The sequence below is a fragment of the Salvelinus fontinalis genome, chromosome 26 (assembly GCF_029448725.1).
Source record: "Salvelinus fontinalis isolate EN_2023a chromosome 26, ASM2944872v1, whole genome shotgun sequence".
Taxonomy (NCBI): domain Eukaryota; kingdom Metazoa; phylum Chordata; class Actinopteri; order Salmoniformes; family Salmonidae; genus Salvelinus; species Salvelinus fontinalis.
The window spans coordinates 3,356,688-3,370,958 of NC_074690.1; the positions used below are offsets into that span (position 1 = coordinate 3,356,688).

Below are 14,271 nucleotides of genomic sequence, written 5' to 3' on the forward strand. Positions count from 1 at the left end.
TATAGAATAGATCATCATGTTATAGAGCAGATCATCATGTTATAGAGCAGATCATCATGTTATAGAACAGATCATCATGTTATAGATCATCATGTTATAGAGCAGATCATCATGTTATAGAACAGATCATCATGTTATAGAGCAGATCATCATCTAATAGATCATCATGTTATAGAACATATCATCATCTAATAGATCATCATGTTATAGAACAGATCATCATGTTATAGAACAGATCATCATGTTATAGAACAGATCATCATGTTATAGAACAGATCATCATGTTATAGAACATATTATCATATTATAGAACAGATCATCATGTTATAGAGCAGATCATCATGATATAGAGCAGATCGTCATGTTATAGAACAGATCATCATGTTATAGAACAGATCATCATGTTATAGAGCAGATCATCATCTAATAGATCATCATGTTATAGAACAGATCATCATGTTATAGAACATATCATCATCTAATAGATCATCATATTATAGAACAGATCATCATGTTATAGAGCAGATCATCATATTATAGAACATATTATCATGTTATAGAACAGATCGTCATGTTATAGAACAGACTGTCATGTTATAGAGCAGATCATCATGTTATAGAACAGACCGTCATGTTATAGAACATATTATCATGTTATAGAGCAGATCATCATGTTATATAGCAGATCATCATGTTATAGAGCAGATCATCATGTTATAGAACAGATCATCATGTTATAGAACAGATCATCATGTTATAGATCATCGTGTTATAGAACAGATCATCATGTTATAGAGCAGATCATCATGTTATAGAACAGATCATCATCTAATAGATCATCATGTTATAGAACAGATCATCATGTTATAGAGCAGATCATCATCTAATAGATCATCATGTTATAGAACAGATCATCATGTTATAGAACAGATCGTCATGTTATAGAGCAGATCATCATGTTATAGAACAGATCATCATGTTATAGAGCAGATCATCATGTTATAGAACAGATCATCATCTAATAGATCATCATGTTATAGAGCAGATCATCATCTAATAGATCATCATGTTATAGAACAGATCGTCATGTTATAGAGCAGATCATCATGTTATAGAACAGATCATCATCTAATAGATCATCATGTTATAGATCATCATGTTATAGAACAGATCATCATGTTATAGAACAGATCATCATGTTATAGAGCAGATCATCATCTAATAGATCATCATGTTATAGAACAGATCATCATGTTATAGAACAGATCGTCATGTTATAGAGCAGATCATCATGTTATAGAACAGATCATCATGTTATAGAGCAGATCATCATGTTATAGAACAGATCATCATGTTATAGAACAGATCATCATGTTATAGAGCAGATCATCATGTTATAGAGCAGATCATCATGTTATAGAGCAGATCATCATGTTATAGAACAGATCATCATGTTATAGAACAGATCATCATGTTATAGAACAGATCATCATGTTATAGAACAGATCATCATGTTATAGAACAGATCATCATGTTATAGAACAGATCATCATGTTATAGAGCAGATCATCATGTTATAGATCATCATGTTATAGAACATCATGTTATAGAACAGATCATCATGTTATAGAACAGATCATCATGTTATAGAACAGATCATCATGTTATAGAACAGATCATCATGTTATAGAGCAGATCATCATCTAATAGATCATCATGTTATAGAGCAGATCATCATCTAATAGATCATCATGTTATAGAACAGATCGTCATGTTATAGAACAGATCATCATGTTATAGAACAGATCATCATCTAATAGATCATCATGTTATAGAACATATCATCATGTTATAGAACAGATCATCATGTTATAGAACAGATCATCATGTTATAGAGCAGATCATCATGTTATAGAACAGATCATCATGTTATAGAACAGATCATCATGTTACAGATCAGATCATCATGTTATAGAACAGATCATCATGTTATAGAACAGATCATCATGTTATAGAACATCATGTTATAGAACAGATCATCATCTAATAGAACATCATGTTATAGAACATATCATCATGTTATAGAGCAGATCATCATGCTATAGAACAGATCATCATGTTATAGAACAGATCATCATGTTATAGATCATCATGTTATAGAACATATCATCATGTTATAGAACAGATCATCATGTTATAGAATAGATCATCATGTTAGAGAACAGATCACCATGTTATAGAACAGATCATCATGTTATAGAACAGATCATCATGTTATAGAATAGATCATCATGTTATAGAGCAGATCATCATGTTATAGAACAGATCATCATGTTATAGAAGAGATCATCATGTTATAGAGCAGATCATCATCTAATAGATCATCATGTTATAGAACAGATTATCATGTTATAGAGCAGATCATCATGTTATAGAACAGATCATCATGTTATAGAGCAGATCATCATGTTATAGAACAGATCATCATCTAATAGATCATCATGTTATAGAGCAGATCATCATCTAATAGATCATCATGTTATAGAACAGATCGTCATGTTATAGAGCAGATCATCATGTTATCGAACAGATCATCATGTTATAGAACATATTATCATATTATAGAACATATTATCATGTTATAGAACAGATCATCATCTAATAGATCATCATGTTATAGAACAGATCATCATGTTATAGAACAGATCGTCATGTTATAGAGCAGATCATCATGTTATAGAACAGATCATCATGTTATAGAACATATTATCATATTATAGAACATATTATCATGTTATAGAACAGGTCATCATCTAATAGATCATCATGTTATAGAACAGATCATCATCTAATAGATCATCATGTTATAGAACAGATCACCATGTTATAGAGCAGATCATCATGTTATAGATCATCATGTTATAGAACATATCATCATGTTATAGAGCAGATCATCATGTTATAGAACAGATCATCATGTTATAGATCATCATGTTATAGAATAGATCATCATGTTATAGAACAGATCATCATGTTATAGATCATCATGTTATAGAATATATCATCATGTTATAGAACAGATCATCATGTTATAGAACATATCATCATGTTATAGAATAGATCATCATGTTATAGATCATCATGTTATAGAGCAGATCATCATGTTATAGAACATCATGTTATAGAACATATCATCATGTTATAGAACAGATCATCATGTTATAGAATAGATCATCATGTTATAGAGCAGATCATCATGTTATAGAGCAGATCATCATGTTATAGAACAGATCATCATGTTATAGATCATCATGTTATAGAGCAGATCATCATGTTATAGAACAGATCATCATGTTATAGAGCAGATCATCATCTAATAGATCATCATGTTATAGAACATATCATCATCTAATAGATCATCATGTTATAGAACAGATCATCATGTTATAGAACAGATCATCATGTTATAGAACAGATCATCATGTTATAGAACAGATCATCATGTTATAGAACATATTATCATATTATAGAACAGATCATCATGTTATAGAGCAGATCATCATGATATAGAGCAGATCGTCATGTTATAGAACAGATCATCATGTTATAGAACAGATCATCATGTTATAGAGCAGATCATCATCTAATAGATCATCATGTTATAGAACAGATCATCATGTTATAGAACATATCATCATCTAATAGATCATCATATTATAGAACAGATCATCATGTTATAGAGCAGATCATCATATTATAGAACATATTATCATGTTATAGAACAGATCGTCATGTTATAGAACAGACTGTCATGTTATAGAGCAGATCATCATGTTATAGAACAGACCGTCATGTTATAGAACATATTATCATGTTATAGAGCAGATCATCATGTTATATAGCAGATCATCATGTTATAGAGCAGATCATCATGTTATAGAACAGATCATCATGTTATAGAACAGATCATCATGTTATAGATCATCGTGTTATAGAACAGATCATCATGTTATAGAGCAGATCATCATGTTATAGAACAGATCATCATCTAATAGATCATCATGTTATAGAACAGATCATCATGTTATAGAGCAGATCATCATCTAATAGATCATCATGTTATAGAACAGATCATCATGTTATAGAACAGATCGTCATGTTATAGAGCAGATCATCATGTTATAGAACAGATCATCATGTTATAGAGCAGATCATCATGTTATAGAACAGATCATCATGTTATAGAACAGATCATCATGTTATAGAGCAGATCATCATGTTATAGAGCAGATCATCATGTTATAGAGCAGATCATCATGTTATAGAACAGATCATCATGTTATAGAACAGATCATCATGTTATAGAACAGATCATCATGTTATAGAACAGATCATCATGTTATAGAACAGATCATCATGTTATAGAACAGATCATCATGTTATAGAGCAGATCATCATGTTATAGATCATCATGTTATAGAACATCATGTTATAGAACAGATCATCATGTTATAGAACAGATCATCATGTTATAGAACAGATCATCATGTTATAGAACAGATCATCATGTTATAGAGCAGATCATCATCTAATAGATCATCATGTTATAGAGCAGATCATCATCTAATAGATCATCATGTTATAGAACAGATCGTCATGTTATAGAACAGATCATCATGTTATAGAACAGATCATCATCTAATAGATCATCATGTTATAGAACATATCATCATGTTATAGAACAGATCATCATGTTATAGAACAGATCATCATGTTATAGAGCAGATCATCATGTTATAGAACAGATCATCATGTTATAGAACAGATCATCATGTTACAGATCAGATCATCATGTTATAGAACAGATCATCATGTTATTGAACAGATCATCATGTTATAGAACATCATGTTATAGAACAGATCATCATCTAATAGATCATCATGTTATAGAACATATCATCATGTTATAGAGCAGATCATCATGCTATAGAACAGATCATCATGTTATAGAACAGATCATCATGTTATAGATCATCATGTTATAGAACATATCATCATGTTATAGAACAGATCATCATGTTATAGAATAGATCATCATGTTAGAGAACAGATCACCATGTTATAGAACAGATCATCATGTTATAGAACAGATCATCATGTTATAGAATAGATCATCATGTTATAGAGCAGATCATCATGTTATAGAACAGATCATCATGTTATAGAAGAGATCATCATGTTATAGAGCAGATCATCATCTAATAGATCATCATGTTATAGAACAGATTATCATGTTATAGAGCAGATCATCATGTTATAGAACAGATCATCATGTTATAGAGCAGATCATCATGTTATAGAACAGATCATCATCTAATAGATCATCATGTTATAGAGCAGATCATCATCTAATAGATCATCATGTTATAGAACAGATCGTCATGTTATAGAGCAGATCATCATGTTATCGAACAGATCATCATGTTATAGAACATATTATCATATTATAGAACATATTATCATGTTATAGAACAGATCATCATCTAATAGATCATCATGTTATAGAACAGATCATCATGTTATAGAACAGATCGTCATGTTATAGAGCAGATCATCATGTTATAGAACAGATCATCATGTTATCGAACATATTATCATATTATAGAACATATTATCATGTTATAGAACAGGTCATCATCTAATAGATCATCATGTTATAGAACAGATCATCATGTTATAGAGCAGATCATCATCTAATAGATCATCATGTTATAGAACAGATCATCATGTTATAGAACAGATCGTCATGTTATAGAGCAGATCATCATGTTATAGAACAGATCATCATGTTATAGAGCAGATCATCATGTTATAGAACAGATCATCATGTTATAGAACAGATCATCATGTTATAGAGCAGATCATCATGTTATAGAGCAGATCATCATGTTATAGAGCAGATCATCATGTTATAGAACAGATCATCATGTTATAGAACAGATCATCATGTTATAGAACAGATCATCATGTTATAGAACAGATCATCATGTTATAGAACAGATCATCATGTTATAGAACAGATCATCATGTTATAGAGCAGATCATCATGTTATAGATCATCATGTTATAGAACATCATGTTATAGAACAGATCATCATGTTATAGAACAGATCATCATGTTATAGAACAGATCATCATGTTATAGAACAGATCATCATGTTATAGAGCAGATCATCATCTAATAGATCATCATGTTATAGAGCAGATCATCATCTAATAGATCATCATGTTATAGAACAGATTGTCATGTTATAGAACAGATCATCATGTTATAGAACAGATCATCATCTAATAGATCATCATGTTATAGAACATATCATCATGTTATAGAACAGATCATCATGTTATAGAACAGATCATCATGTTATAGAGCAGATCATCATGTTATAGAACAGATCATCATGTTATAGAACAGATCATCATGTTACAGATCAGATCATCATGTTATAGAACAGATCATCATGTTATTGAACAGATCATCATGTTATAGAACATCATGTTATAGAACAGATCATCATCTAATAGATCATCATGTTATAGAACATATCATCATGTTATAGAGCAGATCATCATGCTATAGAACAGATCATCATGTTATAGAACAGATCATCATGTTATAGATCATCATGTTATAGAACATATCATCATGTTATAGAACAGATCATCATGTTATAGAATAGATCATCATGTTAGAGAACAGATCACCATGTTATAGAACAGATCATCATGTTATAGAACAGATCATCATGTTATAGAATAGATCATCATGTTATAGAGCAGATCATCATGTTATAGAACAGATCATCATGTTATAGAAGAGATCATCATGTTATAGAGCAGATCATCATCTAATAGATCATCATGTTATAGAACAGATTATCATGTTATAGAGCAGATCATCATGTTATAGAACAGATCATCATGTTATAGAGCAGATCATCATGTTATAGAACAGATCATCATCTAATAGATCATCATGTTATAGAGCAGATCATCATCTAATAGATCATCATGTTATAGAACAGATCGTCATGTTATAGAGCAGATCATCATGTTATCGAACAGATCATCATGTTATAGAACATATTATCATATTATAGAACATATTATCATGTTATAGAACAGATCATCATCTAATAGATCATCATGTTATAGAACAGATCATCATGTTATAGAACAGATCGTCATGTTATAGAGCAGATCATCATGTTATAGAACAGATCATCATGTTATCGAACATATTATCATATTATAGAACATATTATCATGTTATAGAACAGGTCATCATCTAATAGATCATCATGTTATAGAACAGATCATCATGTTATAGAGCAGATCATCATGTTATAGAACACATCATCATGTTATAGAACAGATCATCATGTTATAGAATAGATCATCATGTTATAGAACAGATCACCATGTTATAGAACAGATCATCATGTTATAGAACAGATCATCATGTTATAGAATAGATCATCATGTTATAGAGCAGATCATCATGTTATAGAACAGATCATCATGTTATAGAACAGATCATCATGTTATAGAACAGATCATCATGTTATAGAACAGATCATCATGTTATAGAACAGATCATCATCTAACAGATCATCATGTTATAGAACAGATCATCATGTTATAGAGCAGATCATCATGTTATAGAGCAGATCATCATGTTATAGAACAGATCATCATGTTATAGAGCAGATCATCATGTTATAGATCATCATGTTATAGAACAGATCATCATGTTATAGAACAGATCATCATGTTATAGATCATCATGTTATAGAGCAGATCATCATGTTATAGAACAGATCATCCTGTTATAGAGCAGATCATCATCTAATAGATCATCATGTTATAGAACATATCATCATCTAATAGATCATCATGTTATAGAACAGATCATCATGTTATAGAACAGATCATCATGTTATAGAATAGATCATCATGTTATAGAACATATCATCATCTAATAGATCATCATGTTATAGAACAGATCATCATGTTATAGAGCAGATCATCATGTTATAGAACAGATCATCATGTTATAGAACAGATCATCATGTTATAGAACAGATCATCATGTTATAGAACAGACTGTCATGTTATAGAGCAGATCATCATGTTATAGAACAGACCGTCATGTTATAGAACAGATCATCATGCTATAGAACAGATCATCATGTTATAGAACAGATCATCATGTTATAGAACAGATCATCATGTTATAGATCATCATGTTATAGAACAGACCGTCATGTTATAGAACAGATCATCCTGTTATAGAACAGATCATCATGTTATAGAACAGATCATCATGTTATAGATCATCATGTTATAGAACAGACCGTCATGTTTTAGAACAGATCATCATGTTATAGAACAGATCATCATGTTATAGAACAGATCATCATGTTATAGAACATATCATCATGTTATAGAACAGATCATCATGTTATAGAACAGATCATCCTGTTATAGAACAGATCATGCTATAGAGCAGATCATCATCTAATAGATCATCATGTTATAGAACAGATCATCATGTTATAGAACAGATCATCAAATCAAATCAAATGTTATTAGTCACATATGCCGAATACAACAAGTGTAGACCTTACAGTGAAATGCTTACTTACAAGCCCCTAACCAACAATGCAGTTTAAAAAAAAATATGATAAGAATAAGAAATAAAAGTAACAAGTAATTAAAGAGCAGCAATAAAATAACAATAGAGGGACTATATACAGGGTTTTACGGTACAGAGTCAATGTGGAGGCTATATACAGGGTGTTACGGTACAGAGTCAATGTGGAGGCTATATACAGGGGGGTACCGGTACAAAAGTGACTATGCATAGATGATAACAGCAGAGAGTAGCAGTGGTGTAAAAGGGGGATGGCAACACAAATAGTCTGCTTAGCCATTTGATTAGGTGTTCAGGCTATAGAGCTCTACGTGCTGAATCAAGCCTTTAATCCGTCCTGGAAACGTCTCCCAGGTGTGACACACAGGTTCATTAACTTGAGTTAATCCCTGGGTGATAATGAGGGGTTAAACTAGATTCTAGTTGACTAGATTATTAATCCCATAGTGATGACGAGGGTTAAATTGACTACATTAAACCTCTTATCACTTTTAAATGTTTAAACGTACTGAAGAGCTACATCTGTATGAAATCGAGCAGAGTGCTGGCCTGGGAAGCATGTGAAGGTATTTCACTGTTTTACCCAAGTAACACGCTGTGAAATACACCGCAGACCGCTTTAGACTAGACTTCAATAACATGAGTTACTAATTAGCTGTTATAAACTGGGTGGTTCGAGCCCTGAATGCTGATTGGTTGACAGCCGTGGTATATCAGACCTTATACCACGGGTATGACAAAACGTATAGTTTTACTGCTCGAATTACGTTGGTAACCAGTTTATAATGGCAATAAGGCACCTCGAGGGGTTTGTGGTATATGGCCAATTAACCAAGGGCTGTGTTCAGGCACTCCACGTTGTGTTATGCTTAAGAGCAGCTCTTAGCCGTGGTGCATTGGCCGTATACCACCCCCCTCGGTTGTTATTGCTTCATTAAAGTACTGAACATCTCAGACTGTGGCTTATTAAACTAAGGTTTAGTCATTGATGTTATGTGTAAAATGTTCCCAGGAAACAATGACTCCTACTAAGCACGTTTTTTTTTGTTTAAGTGAGTATAACATATACTGGTGCTAACAACTCTTGTTGCCAATGTTGAGTTACTAAATGTAACCTGTTGTCTTCCATTAGGTTGGACTGAGGGTTTGTAACCTATTGTCTCTATTGTCTTCCATTAGGTTGGACTGAGGGTTTTTAACCTATTGTCTCTATTGTCTTCCATTAGGTTGGACTGAGGGTTTGTAACCTAGTGTCTCTATTGTCTCTCATTAGGTTGGACTGAGGGTTTGTAACCTATTGTCTCTATTGTCTCTCATTAGGTTGGACTGAGGGTTTGTAACCTATTGTCTCTATTGTCCTCCATTAGGTTGGACTGAGGGTTTGTAACCTATTGTCTCTATTGTCTCTCATTAGGTTGGACTGAGGGTTTGTAACCTATTGTCTCTATTGTCTTCCATTAGGTTGGACTGAGGGTTTTTAACCTATTGTCTCTATTGTCTCTCATTAGGTTGGACTGAGGGTTTGTAACCTAGTGTCTCTATTGTCTCTCATTAGGTTGGACTGAGGGTTTGTAACCTATTGTCTCTATTGTCTCTCATTAGGTTGGACTGAGGGTTTGTAACCTATTGTCTCTATTGTCCTCCATTAGGTTGGACTGAGGGTTTGTAACCTATTGTCTCTATTGTCTTCCATTAGGTTGGACTGAGGGTTTGTAACCTATTGTCTTCCATTAGGTTGGACTGAGGGTTTGTAACCTATTGTCTCTATTGTCTTCCATTAGGTTGGACTGAGGGTTTTTAACCTATTGTCTCTATTGTCTTCCATTAGGTTGGACTGAGGGTTTGTAACCTATTGTCTCTATTGTCTTCCATTAGGTTGGACTGAGGGTTTGTAACCTATTGTCTTCCATTAGGTTGGACTGAGGGTTTGTAACCTATTGTCTCTATTGTCTCTCATTAGGTTGGACTGAGGGTTTGTAACCTATTGTCTTCCATTAGGTTGGACTGAGGGCTTGTAACCTATTGTCTCTATTGTCTTCCATTACGTTGGACTGAGGGTTTGTAACCTATTGTCTCTATTGTCTCTCATTAGGTTGGACTGAGGGTTTGTAACTTAGTGTCTCTATTGTCTCTCATTAGGTTGGACTGAGGGTTTGTAACCTATTGTCTTCCATTAGGTTGGACTGAGGGTTTGTAACCTATTGTCTTCCATTAGGTTGGACTGAGGGTTTGTAACCTATTGTCTCTATTGTCTTCCATTAGGTTGGACTGAGGGTTTGTAACCTATTGTCTCTATTGTCTTCCATTAGGTTGGACTGAGGGTTTGTAACCTATTGTCTCTATTGTCTCTCATTAGGTTGGACTGAGGGTTTGTAACCTATTGTCTCTATTGTCCTCCATTAGGTTGGACTGAGGGTTGGTAACCTATTGTCTCTATTGTCTTCCATTAGGTTGGACTGAGGGTTGGTAACCTATTGTCTCTATTGTCTCTCATTAGGTTGGACTGAGGGTTTGTAACCTATTGTCTCTATTGTCTTCCATTAGGTTGGACTGAGGGTTTGTAACCTAGTGTCTCTATTGTCTTCCATTAGGTTGGACTGAGGGTTTGTAACCTATTGTCTCTATTGTCTTCCATTAGGTTGGACTGAGGGTTTGTAACCTATTGTCTTCCATTAGGTTGGACTGAGGGTTTGTAACCTATTGTCTCTATTGTCTCTCATTAGGTTGGACTGAGGGTTTGTAACCTATTGTCTTCCATTAGGTTGGACTGAGGGTTTGTAACCTATTGTCTCTATTGTCTTCCATTACGTTGGACTGAGGGTTTGTAACCTATTGTCTCTATTGTCTCTCATTAGGTTGGACTGAGGGTTTGTAACTTAGTGTCTCTATTGTCTCTCATTAGGTTGGACTGAGGGTTTGTAACCTATTGTCTTCCATTAGGTTGGACTGAGGGTTTGTAACCTATTGTCTTCCATTAGGTTGGACTGAGGGTTTGTAACCTATTGTCTCTATTGTCTTCCATTAGGTTGGACTGAGGGTTTGTAACCTATTGTCTCTATTGTCTTCCATTAGGTTGGACTGAGGGTTTGTAACCTATTGTCTCTATTGTCCTCCATTAGGTTGGACTGAGGGTTGGTAACCTATTGTCTCTATTGTCTTCCATTAGGTTGGACTGAGGGTTTGTAACCTATTGTCTCTATTGTCTCTCATTAGGTTGGACTGAGGGTTTGTAACCTATTGTCTCTATTGTCCTCCATTAGGTTGGACTGAGGGTTGGTAACCTATTGTCTCTATTGTCTTCCATTAGGTTGGACTGAGGGTTGGTAACCTATTGTCTCTATTGTCTCTCATTAGGTTGGACTGAGGGTTTGTAACCTAGTGTCTCTATTGTCTTCCATTAGGTTGGACTGAGGGTTTTTAACCTATTGTCTCTATTGTCTTCCATTAGGTTGGACTGAGGGTTTGTAACCTATTGTCTTCCATTAGGTTGGACTGAGGGTTTGTAACCTATTGTCTCTATTGTCTTCCATTAGGTTGGACTGAGGGTTTGTAACCTATTGTCTTCCATTAGGTTGGACTGAGGGTTTGTAACCTATTGTCTCTATTGTCTTCCATTAGGTTGGACTGAGGGTTTGTAACCTATTGTCTTCCATTAGGTTGGACTGAGGGTTTGTAACCTATTGTCTCTATTGTCTCTCATTAGGTTGGACTGAGGGTTTGTAACCTATTGTCTCTATTGTCTTCCATTAGGTTGGACTGAGGGTTTGTAACCTATTGTCTTCCATTAGGTTGGACTGAGGGTTTGTAACCTATTGTCTTCCATTAGGTTGGACTGAGGGTTCGTAACCTATTGTCTCTATTGTCTCCCATTAGGTTGGACTGAGGGTTCGTCCCACCACTCCTCAGAGGGCCACTCCAGTCGCCTGCTGTTCCTGGAGAAGACGTTTGGTCGTCCTGCTAAACACTCCCAGTGTCAACACATGTTGAAGCATCTTCACCACGGGGCCCGGATCACCGTCCAGATGCCCCCCAACATCGAGGGCCACTGGGTCTCCACCAGGTACGACTAAACCAGGCTCCAGCCCTAGGCTCAACCCTAACTCTAACCCTACCCCTAACCACACTCCCCCCAACATAGAGGGCCACTGGGTCTCCACCAGGTACGACTAAACCAGGCTCCAATCCTAGGCTCAACCCTAACTCTAACCCCCGTCCCCCATCCGCCTCTCTCTAAGTCCTGTCCCCATCCACCTCTCTCTAAGTCCTGTCCCCATCCAGCTCTCTCTAAGTCCTGTCCCCATCCACCTCTCTCTAAGTCCTGTCCCCCATCCACCTCTCTCTAAGTCCTGTCCCCATCCACCTCTGTCTAAGTCCTGTCCCCCATCCACCTCTCTCTAAGTCCTGTCCCCATCCACCTCTGTCTAAGTCCTGTCCCCCATCCACCTCTCTCTAAGTCCTGTCCCCATCCACCTCTGTCTAAGTCCTGTCCCCCATCCACCTCTCTCTAAGTCCTGTCCCCCATCCACCTCTCTCTAAGTCCTGTCTCCATCCACCTCTCTCTAAGTCCTGTCCCCATCCACCTCTCTCTAAGTCATGTCCCCCATCCACCTCTCTCTAAGTCCTGTCCCCATCCACCTCTCTCTAAGTCCTGTCCCCCATCAGCCTCTCTCTAAGTCCTGTCCCCATCCACCTCTGTCTAAGTCCTGTCCCCCATCCACCTCTCTCTAAGTCCTGTCCCCATCCACCTCTGTCTAAGTCCTGTCCCCATCCACCTCTCTCTAAGTCCTGTCCCCCATCCACCTCTCTCTAAGTCCTGTCCCCACCCACCTCTGTCTAAGTCCTGTACCCATCCACCTCTCTCTAAGTCCTGTCTCCATCCACCTCTCTCTAAGTCCTGTCCCCATCCACCTCTCTAAGTCCTGTCCCCCATCCATCTCTCTCTAAGTCCTGTCCCCATCCACCTCTATCTAAGTCCTGTCTCCATCCACCTCTCTCTAAGTCCTGTCCCCATCCACCTCTCTCTAAGTCCTGTCCCCATCCACCTCTCTCTAACCCCCGTCCCCATCCACCTCTCTCTAAGTCCTGTCCCCCATCCACCTCTCTCTAACCCCCGTCCCCCATCCACCTCTCTCTAACCCCCGTCCCCATCCACCTCTCTCTAAGTCCTGTCTCCATCCACCTCTCTCTAAGTCCTGTCCCCCATCCACCTCTCTCTAAGTCCTGTCCCCACCCACCTCTGTCTAAGTCCTGTCCCCATCCAGCTCTCTCTAAGTCCTGTCCCCATCCACCTCTCTCTAAGTCCTGTCCCCCATCCACCTCTCTCTAAGTCCTGTCCCCATCCACCTCTGTCTAAGTCCTGTCCCCCATCCACCTCTCTCTAAGTCCTGTCCCCATCCACCTCTGTCTAAGTCCTGTCCCCCATCCACCTCTCTCTAAGTCCTGTCCCCATCCACCTCTGTCTAAGTCCTGTCCCCCATCCACCTCTCTCTAAGTCCTGTCCCCCATCCACCTCTCTCTAAGTCCTGTCTCCATCCACCTCTCTCTAAGTCCTGTCC

The 14,271-nt window shown here is 36.4% G+C and overlaps 1 protein-coding gene across 1 annotated transcript in view; it reads left to right on the plus strand.

The window, feature by feature from the left end:
- The window catches only part of LOC129823550 (protein APCDD1-like), a 44,324-nt gene that overhangs the window by 14,450 nt on the left and 15,603 nt on the right, over nt 1-14,271 (plus strand). Inside the window, exon 2 of the mRNA XM_055882373.1 lies at nt 12,590-12,776. Coding sequence (XP_055738348.1) covers nt 12,590-12,776 — 187 coding nt within the window. The remainder of the gene's footprint in view (nt 1-12,589; nt 12,777-14,271) is intronic.